Here is a 17,462-nt window from a genome sequence, read left to right on the forward strand (position 1 = left end):
GCACCGTTGTCCTCTGGGAGGCCTCTGCCCTGCCATTCGTCAAGATAAAAAACATGGCTATTATTGCCAAAAAAAAGGGAACAGGAAGGGAGAAGCCAGTCTTCCATTGAACGGCATAAGCCGGAGTTGTGCACATTTGCTCTTGTTTCATTGGTCAGGATGTAGTCACGTGGTCCATCTCTGGCTGCAAGGGAAGCTGGGAAATGTAGTCTTCTAATGGGACATGTGCTTTGCCAAAAGTGTTGGTTCTAATGCCAGAGAAGGTGGAGAGAAAAGATACTGGGGGTACATTTTAGCTGATTCTTCTGCAGTCCTTTTTTGGGGGGGGGGTATCTGCCTTGATGCTCCTACCAAGGCTGGGCTCAGATTGCACTGCGTGATCTTGAGCAAGTGCCTTCACTTCTCTGAGACTCTGCTTTCTCATCTGAGAAATGGGTTTATGATGTCATTGTTTCAAGGTGGCTGGCAGATCATGTGTGTTAGCACTGAAATACCAGGCAGTGTAAGCGCTCATTAAGTGCGGACCCAGCCTGAAGGGGATTCATCTTTCTTGGGGTCACAGGCCTTTTGAGAGTAAGAATAAAATTAATATTTGTTGAGCACTCACCATCTATCGATTCTGGAGATTTTAAATATCTAAATGTATTTTAATCTTCAAAAATGACCCCCTAAGTAGAAGCTTCTATTGTTGGTCTCATTTTACTGATGGGAAAAATTGAGGCCGGAAGAGGTGAATTCTGGTCCCCAAACTCGCCCAGATCGGAAATGAGATTGCAATTAAGTAGCCAGATTTCCAAGGGAGAGGGTGAAGGCGGGCCCAGGAAGGCCATATTTGGACCAAGGGAGCCAGGAAGCTGCAGGCCTCCTCCCACCCAATAGTATGTGATTTGAACATTGACTTGCCATGGCCTTCCCTCCACCACCAGCCACCCCACAGGGCGGGCCGAGTGTGAGTCACCCGGGCCGACATGCATCGCTTGCTGTCTCAGTTGCTGACTCAGGTTTTGTCAGGGCTCCGCTCTGGGCCTCCCCGCCGTGAAGTGAAACCTGGGGAAATAGGGTTCCCTGTTGGGGTGCAGTGGAGTGGGGAGGGGTGGGGTTGTAGAAGCATGATTTCAGATCACTGAGGCTTGAGTCAGCTGCCACTCACCGGACAGTGGCGGGGAACAGGCCATTTGTTCAGCTGACCAACATTTATTGAGCTCCTACTGTGTGCCAGGATTGTCCCAGGTATGGGTGCAGTAGGGGTTCTAAGACAGATACAACCTATTCCCCTGCTCTCTTTTCAATCAGAGGCAGAGGCAGAGGGAAAGGAACCGCGAACAAGTCATCAAATGAAGAAGCATGATAAGTGAATCCTTTTGACAAACAAGTAGTGAGCACCTACTGTATGCGCCTATATGCTGTGCGCTGGGCCCACAGACCTAGTCCCTGTCCTCATGGAGCTCGCTGGGCAGTGAGTGGAGAGCATGTGGATTCCTCCATCCATTTAGCCAACCAACACATTTATTGAGCTCCTACTGTGTACAGGCCCTGGGGATACAGGGATGACCGAGTGCTCACCTCTTCAGGTGACCCAAGACAACCCCATTCTGGCTTCTCAGGGCTCATGGTCCAATGCCAGAGACAGTTACAAGGCCATCAGGCCTGTAATGAAGTGTATAGGGGCTGAGGAGGCCCAAAGAGGAACCTTGACCAGCCTGGGGGGATTAAGAGAGTCTTCTGGAAAGAGGAAGTAAGCTGACACCTGAGGCCTAAGTCGGAATGAGCCATCAGCAGGGGAAAGTGTCCCTGGGGATGGGCACAGCATGGGCAAAGGCCTGGAAGGGAGACCACGTAGGACAGGGCACTTCAGACAGGCTACCATTCCCTGGCGTTGGGGCTCAGACACAATTTCAGCTGCCCCAGCGCCCCCTGGTGGCTGCCACCAGCTGGGAGGCCAGCCTGGCTCACGTGGCCCTGTGGGCCTAGGGTGTTTCCTGGGGAAGTCCCATGTCCCCTCTAGGCCAAACAGCTGTAAAGAAAAATAGGGGGAAATTTTTTGAAAAATTAAAAATCTGAAACTTGAATAAATAACAAATGGTTTCTTTACAGAGGTCAGTAGCTCTGTCCTTGCTTAGAATGATGTCTTTCTGACATGTTTAGATCTTTTACAAATGTTCTCTGGCTCTCAAGGCCCAGAGAGGGTAGTGCTTTGCCCAGCGTCACACAGCACATGCGCGGCTGCAGCTTGGGCTGGGTAGGAGTCCAGGGTTACCATGATCCAGACCCTGGCCAGGCGGGGCCTTCTCAGAAACCTGGAAGTCCAGTGGACAGAGAAGGAGGAAGTTTCTGCAGGCTGCCCAGCGGCACCTCCTGACTCTTCTGCCTACGCAAATAAAGGGCCTTCTGGAAGGGGGGGTCAGCTCGGAGAGGGGCCAGGGTGGGGTTTTCCTGCAGGGCTTGCTCCAGGGTTTACAAAGTCCTCTGGAACACGCACCCTCTCAACCCCGTCTAATTATCTCATCAGACCTCCTTCCCCCGAGCCTGCAGAAACTACCCTGGTCAAGGTCATTGGTACCTTTGACTTGTTAAGTCCAGTGGTCACTTTTTTGTCCTCCTCCCCCTCCTCCTAAAAACGCTGTCCTCACAGGTTCCCCAGGTCCCATACGCCCCCACCCTCCCTCCTACCTTTCCTGGACCCCTTTCGCCTCTCTCCTCCTCCAAACCCGCTCCTTCCCTGCGGCCTCGTCCACTCTCGGGGCTCCAACCTGGTCTATGCCCCGATGATACCCACAGTCCTGTCTCCAGCCCGGGCCTCCCCTGAGCTCCAGGCGTGGGGTCCAGCTGCCCCTTGATGTCTCTGCGTGGAGCAGGGGCTTACGGGGGTCACACAATCCACGCTGCCACGCTGTGTCTGACCATCTCCCCAAACCTGCTCCTCCCACGTCTCATCCTGGCTGATGGAAGCTCCGTCCTTGCAGTTGCTCAGCTAGAATCTGGGAGTCACCCTCCACTGATCTGTCAGCCACTCCTCCTGCTTCTGCTTTCAAAAATCCGTCCAGAATCCACCTACTTCTCTCCCCTCTTCTGCCCCCACCTGGACCAGCAAGGTCACTTGCTCCCTGACTCAGACTCCCACCCTTGCCCCCAACCACGGACTGTCCTCCCCGCACCTGAGTCAGGCCCCACCCCTCTTCTGTCCACAGCCCTCCAGGGCTCCCACTTCCCATTAGGGTAAAAGCCTAAATTCTCCCCACTGCCCACAAGGCCCTGCCCCATCCCCTCCTTGCCCTCCCTTCCTCCCTCCCTCTCCCTCGCTCACTCTGCTTCCTTACAGGCCTCCTTGCTGTCCTTCCAACGTACCAGGCACAGTCCTGCCCCAGGGCCTTTGCATGTGCTGTGCACACTGCCTGGTGTGTCTTTCCTCCAGATTCCTCCATAGCTCCCTTCCTCCCCTCCTCCGGATCTTTGCTCAAACGTCAGTCTCTCAATGGAGGCTTATCTGAACACCCCATTTAAAATTCATTTACAATCGCACCAAGCTCCCTGATTCTGCTCTATTTTTCCATAACACTTAGCACTTTTGGATAAATATAAATCACTTATTCATTGCACTCATTGTTATTGGCCTTCTTTTTGAGGATGCAAGTTCTGTCTGACTTCATGGCTGGATCCTATGCCTGGCACACAGTAGGCGCTCAGTAAATGAACAAGCATACCTTGATATTCTGCTTCACTTTATTGTGCTTCGGAGATACTGCACAATTTTACAAATTGAAGGTTGTTGCAACTCTGTGTCGAGCAAGTCTATCAGCGCCATTTTTCCAACATTTGCTCGCTTCGTGTTTCTGTGCCACCTTTTGGTAATTCTCACAATACTTCAGACTTTTTCATTATGATTCTGTTTGTTATGATCATCTGAGATCAGTGATCTTTGATGTTATTATTGTACTTGTTTGGGGCACCATATAAGACAGTGAACTTAACTAATAAATGTGTGTGTGTTCTGACGGCCCCACCAACTGGCCGTTCCTCTCTGGTCTCCCTACTCCCTGAGACACAACAACATTGAAATTAGGCCAATTAGTAACCTTACAATGGCCTCTAAGTGTTCGAGTGAAGGGAGGAGTCACACGTCTCTCACTTTAAATTAAAAGCTAGATGCCATTAAGCCCACCCGTGATTCCTGGGAACAGGTCAGAACGTTAATCCCACCCGTGATTCCTGGGAACAGGTCAGAACGTCAACAGTAGCAGGACTTGGGAAGAAGTTGACTTCAAACCCCCAGATGCCTTGAGGGGCTCAGGACTTCAGTCTTGCACTGCAGATGCGGTGGAAACAGCAAAAGACCTAGAATTCAAAATGGAGCCTGAAGATGTGACTGAAGTGCTATAATCTCAGGGTGAAGCTCTCAGGGAGGGGGTGTGTTTCCTGGACACATAGAATCTATTCCTGGTGAAGGTGCTGTCGAGATGGTTGAAATGACAACCAAGGATTTAGGATGTGACGTAAACTTAGTGGATAAAGCAGCGGCAGGGTTTGAGGGGACGGACTCCAATTTCAAAAGAAGTTCTCCTGTGGGTGAAATGCTATCAAACATCGTTGTCCACTACACAGAAATCGTTCCTGAAAGGAAGAGTCAATGGATGCACCAAATTCCTCTGCTGTCTAAGTTTAAGAAATTGCCGCAGCTGCCCAGACCTTCAGCGACCACTGTAACCAAGCAGGAGCCCCTGGGCCAGAGCCCACCCCCCTATCCTCTGCTGAAGCTCCGCCCTGAAGCACCCGGAGAACAGTCTCTCATGCAGATTACTTGAGTTTTTCAGGTGCTAAACCCCAACACCAAATGGGAGAAATGAACTAGTTAATAATTATGAGCCCCCAGACCTTCCTGGTGCCTAAGGATTGATCACCATCAACCAATCTGAACTGTGCACAGCTGATCGCCAACGCTGGGACACCACTCCCTCCACTAGCCTTTAAAAATGCTCAGCTGAAACTCTTCAGGGAGTTCGTGGTTTCTTGGGCACGAGCTAATGTTCTCCTTGCTTGGCTCAGCAATGAACCATTCTCCACTTCAAACTCCCAACATTTCAGCGTTTTTTGGCTTCACTGTGCATCAGGCACACACACTTGCATTCGGTGACAGCAGCATCCTGATGGGTCAGCGGCCACCAGCATCGAGGTAGGAGCCTCCACCAGCAGAAGGATTAGGGCTCACTGAAGGCTCAGATGAAGATTAGCATCTTTCAGCAAGAAAGTATCTTTATATGAAGGTAAGGGCATTTTCAAAAGACTTAATGCTATTGCACTCTGAATAGACTCTGGTATAGTGTAAACGTAACTTACCTACACTGGGAAACAAAAAAAGGGGGTATCTTTCCATTTTTTAAAATCATCTTTAATTTCAGGGAACACGTTTTCGTGTGCGTGTGTGTGCTTTTTTTCATTAGTTTTTCTTGGGGGGGGTAGTTTTGTTTATTTGTTTTTACAGGAGGCTGGATTGAACTCAGGACCTTGTGCATGCTAAACATGCACTCTACCACTTGAGCTACAATGCTGCCCCCTAGGGGACACATTGCTGATTAAAGCAGACCGTGTTTCTGACCCCACAGGGCTCACAGATCAGCTGGGGAGACATGACACTAAGTGGTTACTGCCGAGGTCGTCCTGGGTGTGATGGGGGACGGTGCTGAAGGAGGGGAGATTGGCTGTGGGTGGCTTCCTAGAAGGGATCACTCCAGGGAGGAAGAGTACTCCAGGTGGGGGGCACAGCCCAGCAAAAGACTGCGTGGTGGGAGGGAGCATGGCGCCTTGGAAGGGTGAGGAGAAGCCAGTGTGGTCCACCTCGGTACAGGACCTGTGTTACGGGTCCTGGAGAGAAAGAATGCTTGCTTTATTTGGGAGGATCCAGAAGATGCTGTGATGAGCACTCCCTGCCACCAGGGGGCGCTGTCGGACAACGGTTCCAGCCCCTCCCCTTGACAGGGCTGAGGAGGGTCTCCTTATTAAGAGAGCCCAGAGGGGCAGGACCCCCAGAGAGTGCCAAGTTCCGGGCCTTGCCAAAGGCAACCCTCCCTGCTGCTTACAAACTCTGTAAATAATATCAGCAGCGGTATAAACATCCCTATTAACTGGGTATTTGGAAATTGTCCTGTCTAATGCTGTTGGGGACAAGAGCCCAGAGAGGGCGGACACCTGCCTTTGGTCACACAGCAAGTCCTACCCCTGCCTGGCTTACACAGTGTTTCCTCCCAACCTGAAATGCCCCTGGGTGGGGATCTTTTATTTTTAACCTGGTCAGTGGACACCACCTTTTTATAGCCCTGGGAGGCGCCCAGGGTTTCCAATTTCCAAGGGAAGTTTTGAAAAAATTGTTCTCTTCCCAAGGAAAGGAACTGCCTGACCTCTTGGGGGGTCTGGCACAATCTCTGTCTTCCCTGAGACTCCCTGGGGTCCCTCAGACCCCTCATGGGTGCTGTGTCCATCCCCACCCCTTGCTGGGTTCCCCTCCATCCTTCGAGGCCATCATGCTCTCTGGGGGCTCCCTGCTGCTTCCTAAACTTTCTTACCTGTCTGCTGTGCTCAGCATCTTTGCTGGACATCTGCCCTCTCATTTACTTAGTTTCTTTTCTACTCCTTGAGTCCTTGAAAGAAAAGTACTAAACAGGTTTTATTTTATTTATTTTGGGGGCAGGGAGGGTAGGTTTACTTATGATTATTTTTTTACTTAACAGAGGTACTGGGAATAGAACCCATGACCTCATGCATGCAAGCATGCACTCTTCTGCTGAGCTACACCCTCCCCCGCAAACAGGTTTTAAAAACAACTCCTTTTCCTTTCTCCTGGAATTAGATAGTGGTGATGGTTGCACAACCTTGAGATGATACTAAAAGCCACTGAACTGGTAAAATTTACCTCAGTAAAAGACTGGGAAAAAAAATACAAACTTGCCTTTACTTTTAAACTTGGGTCATTTTCAGTATTAACACCTGTGAACTCAGATGTTGGGAGCAGGGAGCCTAGCGATGCTTTGTTCCGTGAGACACATTCCAATAAATCCGTGGGTAAACTAATTTGATTGTCCATGTGATGCTGGTAGGCAGCTGTTACCATTGACCCCATTTTACATATGAGGAAACTGAGGCTCAGGGAGGGGAAGTGATGTTCCCAAGGTCACATGGCCTGTGTCCTAAACCACCACTCCACGCTGCCCCCCCCCCCCCCCCCCGTGATTATGCGCCTTCTCTGAATGAGGAAACTGGAATAAATTAGGATTGATTGCATGCAAGGTGGTGGCCCCAGGGGCAAATCCAGAACCCCACCCTTAACGCCCACCAGCACATGCATTTCACCCAATTTTATTCAACTTTTTAAAGAACCAGCTTTTGGTTTCATTGTTGTTGTTGTTGTTTTTTTTAATCATTTATCTGTGTTATTTGATTGATTTCCACTCTTTATTCTTTGGGTTTAATTTGTGCTGAGTTTTCTAGCTTCCTAAGGTGAAAATTTAGATCAGGCATTGGCATACATTTTCTGTAAAGGGTTAACAGTAAATATTTCAGGCTTTGGGGGCCAAATGGTCTCTGTTCCATCTGCTCCATTCTGTCCCTGCAGCATGAAAGCTGCCACATGGATGATGTAAGCACAGGAGTGTGGCTTTGTCAGTAACACTTCGTTTACAAAAATGAGGCTGGATTTGGCCTATGGGCCATAGTTTGCAGATCCTGTTTCTCCTGTCAGCTAGTGCAAGCATTTAAAGCTATGCATTGCCCTCTAAGCCCTGCTTTAGCTGCACTGCATACATTTTCATATGTCGTATTGTATGTTTAGTTCCAAGTATTTTCTAGTTTCCTTTGTGACTTCTTTGACTGAAGCTGGGTCACTCACCTCTGTAACCTGCCAGCCCAGAGTTCTTTCTGAGTTTAAGACCCTTTAGATTTCAATGTTAAGCCACTTCAGCAACTAAAGGCCTACCCACCCTGGGACTGAGTCTTCCTTTAGTCAACACATCCTGATTGAGCTCCTACTACATGCCAGGCATTTTCCTGGGTACCAGGTGAATGAGGCAGCTACAGTGGGACTCCCATTAGGCCCTAGAGTCACAAATTCTGCTACATTTTCCTCCAGCCCATTAAACAGCCCCATCATCCATCCCTTACTGGCTCTGGCCCAAAACCAAAGCGTCCATCTTAGGCTCCTCTCCTTCCCCAAACCAATTCATCAAGTCTTGCCAGCCCTATTCCAAAGTAGATCTGAAACCTGTCCACTTCTCTCTGTCCCACGACCTCACTCCAATCCGTTCTTCCAGTTGTAGCCAGAGTGATCTCAAGGCTTAAGGCAGGTCATGTCCCTCCTGGGCAAGAAACTCTGTCTTGGCCATCTGTCACCCTAAGGATAAAACCCAAATGGCTCTCCAGGGTCTAAAGACCCTGCACCATCTCCCCGTGTCCCCCAGCTTCTCCTGCACTTCCCTCGCTCTGATCCGGTCACACAGGCCTCCGGTGGCTTAATGAATGACTGCGAGTCAGGACCTATTCCAGGGGCTGGGGACACAGCAAGAAGCGAGCTTGTGTGTTTAACACTCTCCAGAACGGACACAGTAAGCCGGCAAGCAACAAAAGGCAACGCAGGGGTTAAGATTATGAGGGCTAAGAAGGAAGTACACAGGGAGATGTGGTGGAGGCTGTCTGGGGCTGCACTTTTGATGATGATCTGGGAGGGCTTCATGGAGGGGGTGACACCAGCTCTAGTCCATTGCTTAATGGGCTTTTAATAGAAGGGGGAGAGGGTTGCACTGGGGGATCTCAAATGTCCCGTTCAATGCTGAGGGTCACTGTCTCTTCTGCAACCTACAAGAAACACAGGTGCTGGGGGCAGGGGAGGGCACACTTCTCCGCTTGCAGGAGGAGCAGTGCTGCTGGCATGTGGGCTGGGTCTTGCCTAACACATGTTGTGGCAACCACTGGGTGGAACCACCCTTTGTCCAGTCCTGACTGAATCTCCTGAAGTATCCACACCCCCGTCCAATCTTTCTTCAGGGACAGAGTCAGTGCCCTGCAGCACCGGCCAAATGGCACCATCTGAGGGGCTGGTCATCTCGCCTTTCTGGCCTGTGACGTGACTCCCTGAGCGGTGCTATCTTTAACCTCAGGCCGGGACGCTCTGCTCCCTGTAAACACTGCTCAGGTGACAGCCCTGGAATCCCTGGGGGGCGGTGGGCTCTATGTGTGGCAAAGCCATCAGGGGCTGCTCCCTGTGTCCCCGGTTACTGCCCCAGGTTGTTAGATGGGGACTGGAATTCCTGGAGGCAAGAAGGATTCACTGACTCACTCAATATATGGGTCACTCAGTGGGGACCAACACAGACCCTCCCCAAGCTCCAGAAGGCCTCAGAAAGGCATTAACCAAGTAGACAAGCCAATGAGCAGAACTTTAGGCCCTGATGTCAGTTCTGTGGAGGCAGGAAGTGGGGCGGGAAGTGACAGTGAGTGGGGTGGTGGCTTCCACCGGTGGGGCGGGCTACACTGTGACACCCTTGACCTTGACTCTCAGCCTTGACCCCAGTGCTTCCCAGCTGGGCAGGCTTGGGCAAACCCCTCCCCGAATCTCCGTCTGCTCCTGTCGGCAAGCTGGGCCATCATACTGGCTGTGTGGCCTTGGGCAGGCCACTTGACCTCTCTGAGCTTGTCTGGTCACTGGTAACTTGCAGGTCATCACTGGCCCAGGTTGAGCCCAATCAGCACAACCCACTCCTGGGCTCCTGTGACTGGTCCAGTCTGGGGGACACCAGGACTGTGGCTGGCACAAGGCACTGAGCTGGCGGCACATTGGGACCCTGGAGGAACCAGGTCATTTATTAAGTTTTTTTGAGCTGCTGGGTCAACCCCCTCTGGAAAGCTGTCTGAGCTTTGTTTCGAGATGGCTCTCCTGCAAGGGTCTCAGGCTAAAACCACGATTCTCAGGGGTGAGCTTGTGAAGAAAGCATTTGGCCCAGATTGGTCTCCCTCTTCGGGCGAGTCTCAGAGACTAAAATCTCAAGAGCCTCATTTCCATCTGCAAGATGGGAGCGGTGACACTCAGCACGCAGGGCGGCTGTGAGCAGCAGCGGGGCGGCCTGCTGAGGCCCACGGAACGCTGCCCGCCACACCGTCGGGCTCGGTAAATGCTGACCATGGATGCGTCTCCCGAGAGGCTGCCAAGAGCGCCTGCTGATCCAGATTCCACTCCTTCAGGGCGATGACCCTGTACTCACACTGTAGCTGAGTGCGTGTTAGCTCTGAAGCGCTGTTGGGCCCCCAATGAAACCAGGAGTCGGAGAACCCGCCACCCAATTCACTACTGGAAGCGAAAGGTCCCCACGGCCCAGCCCTCCCCACTGCCATGGAGGGTAAGGATGCAGGAGGTGACCAACCTCAGGTGTACCTGGCTCGCCTCAGGGGGCCTGAACCCTGCCTGCTGGACAGTGGGCCCGTGGCAGATACTCAGTGACCAGCTACTGGGGCGGTGCCTTGAGGGAGGAGGTGGGCCGTGCAACTGTGGAGGAAACCGGAATTTCACCAGCAAGACGGCAGGACAACGGGGAGGGGTGGGGTGGGGCAGGGCGGGCTTTCCTCCCAAGCCTGAAGTGGCCCCAGGAGGCACACCAAACGCACGGACAGACTGCTTGGGCCAGAGGGTGCTTGGGCTCCAGCAGGGGGTTGGGGAAGCAGGGCTGAGTTAGGGGCCTTCCTGTTTTTCATCCTTCCAAGCCTGTCCTGAAGGTCCAGCCATCCTCATCTCTATGGTGACCCTCCTGCAAAGCAGGGGTGGTTTTGACTGTCAGTGGTTTTAATATTTTCCCCCCAGCAATATTTTCCTAAGGAAATGTAACACAAAGCCCTGGGATGTAAACAGAAACTCCGTGGGGGGCTGGGGTCATCTGTGCGGACCTTTCACACTCAGAGGCACCCTCTCCCCCACCCACCCGACACAGGACTGCCAGGCGGCTCTCTTCCAATGTCTTTTTTTTTTTTAATGGAGGCGCTGGGGATTGAACCCAGGACCTCGCACACCTACCACCCATGTTGTCTTTTTAACGACGATGTTTAACATCAGCATGGAGACTCAAATCAACAGCCTCATTTCTTTATTCCGGGCTTTTGAGGGGGCAGGATGGCGTTTCCCGCCTTGCCGGAAAGCAAAACCTGGTCTGGTAAATAAAGAACGTCCTAACTAACACTGCAAATCCAAACGAGACCTAGCTCCCTTAGGGGGGCGGGACCGCTGTGGCTTCTGAAGGTTTCCATGGTGACGCCCTGGGGAGGGCGACCCCTCCCCCGAGCTGTGGGGGCAGCTCTCTGCAGAGGACTAGAACTCTCTGCTGCTCCTGCCGGGCTGGGTGGAGGGAGAGTGGCTCCTGAGGTTGTCCCACCTAGGCCGGCAACCGGTTCTCCACACCCACTGTCTCATCTAGCTGACACACTGGGGTGACAGTGAACTTGGCATTTGCTCAGGGACCCCTAGATGCAGGCCTTCAAGCAGTGACAAACTGGCTACAGACATTCGGGATGCCAGCTGCCTATCCTGGGCCCCTGGACACGGTCTGGGAGGCGGAAGCGGCCTGCGGTTGGCTTTAACTCGGAAACTGGGAAAACCAAACCCTAAGCCGACCCGCTAGCTCTTGCTGGGTGGGAGGCCCGGCTCCTTCGGGGTCTGGTCTGCTCCTCGTTAGGAAAAATACTTCTTTTCTAGTAAGAACTAGAAGTCGGGCGGCCCACGGAAAAGGCAAAGGAGTGACGTTTTCAGAAAGGTCCAGGCACCCTTGGACTGGGGACCAATACCTGGGACGGCACCTCCCGCATCAAATTCTTCACACGGTGAGGCTCACTCCTGCCCGCCGTGGCCAGCTCAGGCACGACAAAACCCTCGCTGGGTGCAATCAACTTATCGTGTTTGACAAACCAAAATCTTAAAAAGAAAAAAAGAAAGAAAGAAAAAAAGGTAAATGGCAGCAAACCCCAGGACTCCTGTATCGCACCTGTAACCTGCCCACTTGGTAAAGAAACAGAACAGCAAACCACAAACGCTACGCAAAGGGCAGGCCGCACCGGGCAGAGGGCCCTACCCACAGGCAAGGTGGTGGGGGGCGCAGGAAGAAGCCAGAGCTGGTCTCCCACTTTCTGCCCCAGAGCCCCCATTCCTAACACTGCATCCGGGGGCTGTGTCGACCCGGCCGCTAAAGGGGCTGAGGACCGACCCGACTCTCGGCTCCTTCTTGTGTTTCTGGTAGGGAAGGAAGGCAGGCGATGGCTTCAAGCCCTCTGCCTCCGGGTCGGAAGGCAGAATCCTCAGAAACCTAGGCAGACGGGACGTGTGGGAGGCTGAGCATCGTCTCCCAGTTAAGGATGGGCGCGAGGGCTCTTGGAGAAAGCTCTCCGAGCGCGTGATCCTGGAAGCTTCTAGCACCAACAGCTCGCTAATTCCTCTCCCGTCCCTGCAGAAGTGAAGGGCCGCGGAGGCGGGAGAGCCCTTCTCCCGTTTCGCGCACCGGAAGTGCTCAGTCGAGGACGCGGTGAGCTCCGCCCGTCCCGGCTTCTCCTCTCGGAACTGGTCAGTGCAGCTCGATGAAAGCCTCCAGCTCCTCGGGGATGAAGCCCTTGTAGGGGATCTTGTTCTTGTCCAGGGCGCGGGCTGCAAGGCACTGCAGGGTGACGTAGTTGAAGGGCTGCAGGGTGCTCCTGGCCAGCAGCTTCTCGTCCAGCAGCTCGTAGGCCGTCTTCTTGAAGGCGTTGGTGGCGTCCATGTGGGCCCCCGCTTCAATCAGGGCGTTCATGATCGCTGGGCAGTTGTTCTGCGCCGCGATGTGCAGCGGGGTGTTGTTGTCAAAGTCCCGGCTGTCAGGGTCCGCCCCGCAGTCGAGCAGCACCTTGACCACCTGGAGGGAGGGGAATCGGCCCACCGGGTAGCGGCCCACGTTCGTGGTCTCCGCGTCCACGGCCATATGTAGAGGAGTGAAGCCGTTCTTGCCGCGGGGGGCGCACTTGAGCAGCCGGTAGACCGTCTGGTGCTTCAGGTGCTCCTGGTCGGGTGTGCACTCGACTTTCTCCAGCAGGTAGAGGAGGTGGAGGATGATGGCTAGGGCCTTGGTGAACTGGGCCGAGTCCCCGGGCTCCTTGGGCAGCTGCAGGGCCCGTTCCACCTCCCGGACCCCCTTGCACAGCACCCCCATGAGGTCTGTGAAGCCGATCTGCGTGCCCAGGCTGCCCTTGGCAGAGCGGTCCTGGAGCACATAGGAGAAGAGTTCGGCAAAGGAGAGGAAGCTGCTGGCAGTCATGGGGCTCAGAGGCTCCAGGTTGTTCTGCTGCATGTCCAGGGCGTACTTCCACAAGCGGATGCAGCGCTCGAAATTGCCGGAGTCGGCGTACACAGCGCCACGATAACGGATATAGTAGGAAGTGTCTGGGTGAGAGGGACCCAGGATACGTTCTCGGATCAACAGGGCCTGCATGCGCATCTCATCCGGGTCGGTGATGAGCGCCTCCAATTCCTCGGCAGTGTTCACCTCCCTGGAATAGTCATAGGCCAGAACCAGCTGCGGGGGCTCGGGTTTAGGCAGATACTCGCCCCCCTGGTGACGCAGCTCCATGGCCCGTCTCCAGTGTTTCAGGGCCCCAAGCAGATCCCGCTTCTTATCTACGTAAGTGGCTCCCAGCAATTCCAAGGCTTCCACGGCAGCTTCCCGGCTGGTGGGGCAGCAGCTCTCGTAAGATTCACCGCTCGGTGGTTCCTCCGGGGAGGAGCTGGAGCAGCGGGCCCCCTGCGGCTGCACGCACGTTGGGCTGGCGGAGGGGCCTTCTCCCGACAGCTCTGGCCGCGTCTCCTCCCCGGCAGGCTGCTCCTGGATGAGGTACTCCACGATGTTGGTGTGGCCCGTCACGCTGGCCGCCAGCAGCGGGGTCATGCCGTAGCCGTCACGTTCCATGCGGGCGTTGCACCCGAGCAGTAGCTGCAGGATCTCCAGGCTGCCAGACTCCGCGCAGTCGTGCAGGGCTGTGTTGCCCTTGGCGCTGCGCCGGTTCACCTGGGCGCCCTGCTCCAGCAGGTAGCGGGCGATCTCGCGGTGGCCCTTGTAACAGGAGATCATCAGGCACGTGTGCCCGTGCCGGTTGGCCACCTCCAGGTCCGCCTGGTGCTCGCCCACCAAGTAGCGCACCACCTCCAGGTGCCCGTCGAAGCAGGCGGCGCGCAGGGGCGTCGAGTTGGTACGCGTGGTGCGGTTCACCGAGGCCCCGCGGCGCAGCAGGCTCCGCACCACGTCCAGGTGGCCGGCGGCTGAGGCGGCCCATAGCGGCGGCGCGCCCTCGATGGTCTCGCCATCGAAGTGCACCGAGCCGCCCGCCTCCACGCTCGCGCCGCACCGATCCACCAGGTACTCAACCACGTCCAAGTGGCCGTAACGGGCGGCGATGAGCAGCGGCGTCCCCCCGCTGGCTACCTCGCCGGTCAGCTCGTCTAGCTCCTCCCGGCTCCGGCCGCTGAGCAGCTTCTGAAGCAGCTGCAGCTTGCCGTCGCGGGCGGCGTTGTACACGGCGGTGTGGAGGTCCATGGTCTGGGCCTCCACCAGGCCATGGGCCGGCCGCTGGGGGACGGGGAGACGGCGGACTAGAGCCCGGAGGCGCAGCCTGCAACCTTCACCGTCTCCCCCGCCGCCATCTTAGGGGCTTCTCGGCGGAACAAAATGGCTGCCGCGGCCTGGTGCCGTTGGCGAATGGAAGCGTTCAGGGAAATGTAGTCCTCTAAATCGGCCCACTCCATGGGCAGAAAAGGAACGGTGTGACATTAGGACTACAACGCCCAGAAGGGCGCGGGCCAGTCGTGGAGAAACGTGAGCACGGTGCATTGTGGGAATTGTAGTTCCAACTAAAGTAGATTGCGGCAAAAACTGGCGACGCAGGGACTACGACTCCCGTCATGCACTGCTATCGCGATGGGTTTTGGGACCCGGGTACGTACTTCCTGTAGTTGTCACAGTGGCTGAGCCGACGGGAAACGCAGGCGCGGGCCAAAGGACTACGTTCTCCAAAGGGCATGACAAGCGACTTGGAGCCAGTCAGGGGCCAGAAGGAAGGCGAAGTCAGGCGAGTGTCTGATTCGGGCTTGGCGAGGCCGAGTCGTACACCGGCAGGGGGCGCTCGAGAGACGCAGGAAAGTGGGGCGGGGCAGGGACATTGGGGGAGCGGAGAGTACAGGTGGCTCTAAAGGTTAAAGGCCCGCACTCGTTCTCTTCTCCCTCTCCCTCTTCTTCCTCTTTTTTTTTTTTTAATTGAAGTATAGTTGATTTACAATGTTATGTTAGTTTGTGGTGTACACTATAGTGATTCAGTTACATATGTATGTATATATTCTTTTTCATTATAGGCTATTATAAGGTATTGATTGTAGTTCCCTGTGCTATGCAACAGGACCTTGTTTGTCTGTTTTATATATAGTTATTTGTATCTGAAAATCCTAAGCCTGTAAGTTACCCCTCCCACCCCCTTTTCCCTTTGGTAAGCATAAGTTTGTTTTCTACGTCTGTGAGTCTGCCTCTGTTTTGTAAATAAGTTCTTTTGTGTCATTTTTTAAGATTCCACATATAAGTGATATCGTATGATACTTGTCTGTCTCTGACTTACTTCACTTAGTATGATCATCTCTAGATCCATCCGTGTTGCTGCAAATGGCATTATTTAATTCTTTTTAATGGCTAGTTAATATTTGATTGTATGCTTATACCACAACTTCTTTATCCAGTCATCTGCTGATGGACATTTAGGTTGCTTCCATGTCCTGGCTATTGTAAATAGTGCTGCTTTGAGCATTGGAGTGCATGTATCTTTTCGAATTAGAGTTGTTTTTTTTTTTCCGGATATATGCCCAGGAGTGGGATTGCTGGATCATATGGTAACTCTGTTTTCACTTTTTAAAGGAATCTTCATACTGGTTTCCATAGTGGCTGCACCAAATTACATTCTCACCAGCAGTGTAGGAGGGTTCCCTTTTCTCCACACCCTCTCCAGCATTTATCATTTGTTGACTTTTTAATGATGGACATTCTGACAGGTGTGAGGTGATATCTCATTGGGTTTTGATTAGCGTTTCTCTGATAATTAGTGAAACTGAGCATCTTTTGATGTGTATGTTGGCCATCTGTATGCCTTCTCTAGAGAAGGTTTAGGTCTTCTGCTCGTATTTTGATTGGGTTGTTTGTTTTTTTTCTTATTAAGCTGTATTAGCTGTTTGTATATTTTGGAAGTTAAGCCCTTTTCAGTCTTGTTGTTGGCAAATATTTTCTCCCAGTCTGTAAGCTGTCTTTTCATTTTATGGTTTCCCATTCACTTCTTGTACATTCATTTATTATTCACAAACTCATACTTATTTACTCACTCACTAATACCCTGTTAAAAATTTAATTTTCCTTCCTTCAGCATTCAACAGCCTCAATACAAAATCTAAATTAATTTGCCTCAGCCCTTAGTCATCTGGCTTGGGGACTTCTCCAATACCACCTTGAGTAAACCCGTGGGGTAGGGGACTTTGAGAATTTCAGTTACTTGCCCAAGGGCACAGGACAAGTAAATGGCAGGGTTGGGATTTGAACCCTGGCAGAGGTGGCTATGTGATTTGCAGGGTCCAGTGCAAATGGAAAATGTAGTCCTTGTCCAAAAGTAATTAAGAATTTCCCAACAAGGACAGCAGAGCATTAAACCCAAGTGTGGGGCCCTTCTGAGCATGGGGTCCTGGGTGACTGCACCTATGGACACCCTCACGAAGCATGAACCCCATCCCCAAAGTCAGACCCCTATCCCAACACTCTCTCTCCTTTACTTTGCTGCTACCTGCCCCAAGGTTATTGAGGATTATGGGAAAGATGAAGGAGGTTGCCAAGTCCAGGAATGTTCAAGAAATGCATAGTGTTCTCTACACCTCCCAACTTTTGAGTGTGCTGTTCCCTCTGCTTGGAACACTGTTCCATTCCTTCTTCACTTGGCTACCTCTTGGGCCTTCTTCAGGTCTCAGCTGAGACGCAGGTCGTCATGTATGACTCCTTGACCAAGTGGTTAGTGGCTGCCCTCCCTGGCACCATTGACTTTCTTCTTCCTGAATCTTAAAGAAATTCTCTGTATTAGTCAATTCAGGCTGCTGTAACAACTACCACAGACTGCGTGGCTATATTAGTTAGGACCCGCCAGAGAAACAGAACCCAGTAGGAGATATATATGTAGTAGGAATTAGCCCATGTGGTTATGGAAGCTGAGAAGCCCTGTGATCTGCCATCTGCAAGCTGGAGAACAGGCACAGCTTGTGGTGTAATTCAATCCGAGTCTGAAGCCCCAAGAACCAGGGGCCCCAATGTCCAAGAGTAGGAAATATGGATGTCCCAGCTCAAGAAGAGAGAGAAGTCACCCGTCCTCCATCTTTTTGTTCTATTGGGGCTCTCGGTGGACTGGATGACGCC

The 17,462-nt window shown here is 52.9% G+C and overlaps 1 protein-coding gene across 1 annotated transcript; it reads right to left on the bottom strand.

Moving 5' to 3' along the window:
- Window positions 1-11,094: 11,094 nt before the first annotated feature.
- On the bottom strand, window positions 11,095-14,706 carry FEM1A (fem-1 homolog A). Its single transcript, XM_032465858.1, has one exon. The coding sequence runs from the start codon at window positions 14,568-14,570 to the stop codon at window positions 12,576-12,578; it is 1,995 nt and encodes a 664-aa protein (XP_032321749.1). The 5' UTR covers window positions 14,571-14,706; the 3' UTR covers window positions 11,095-12,575.
- Between the last annotated feature and the right edge of the window lie 2,756 nt (window positions 14,707-17,462).

This window comes from Camelus ferus, chromosome 22 (genome assembly GCF_009834535.1).
Source record: "Camelus ferus isolate YT-003-E chromosome 22, BCGSAC_Cfer_1.0, whole genome shotgun sequence".
NCBI classification, from domain to species: domain Eukaryota; kingdom Metazoa; phylum Chordata; class Mammalia; order Artiodactyla; family Camelidae; genus Camelus; species Camelus ferus.

Excerpts from the sequence above, each read along its gene's own strand:
- FEM1A (XM_032465858.1), bottom strand. The coding sequence starts at position 14,570 with ATGGACCTCCACACCGCCGTGTACAACGCCGCCCGCGACGGCAAGCTG.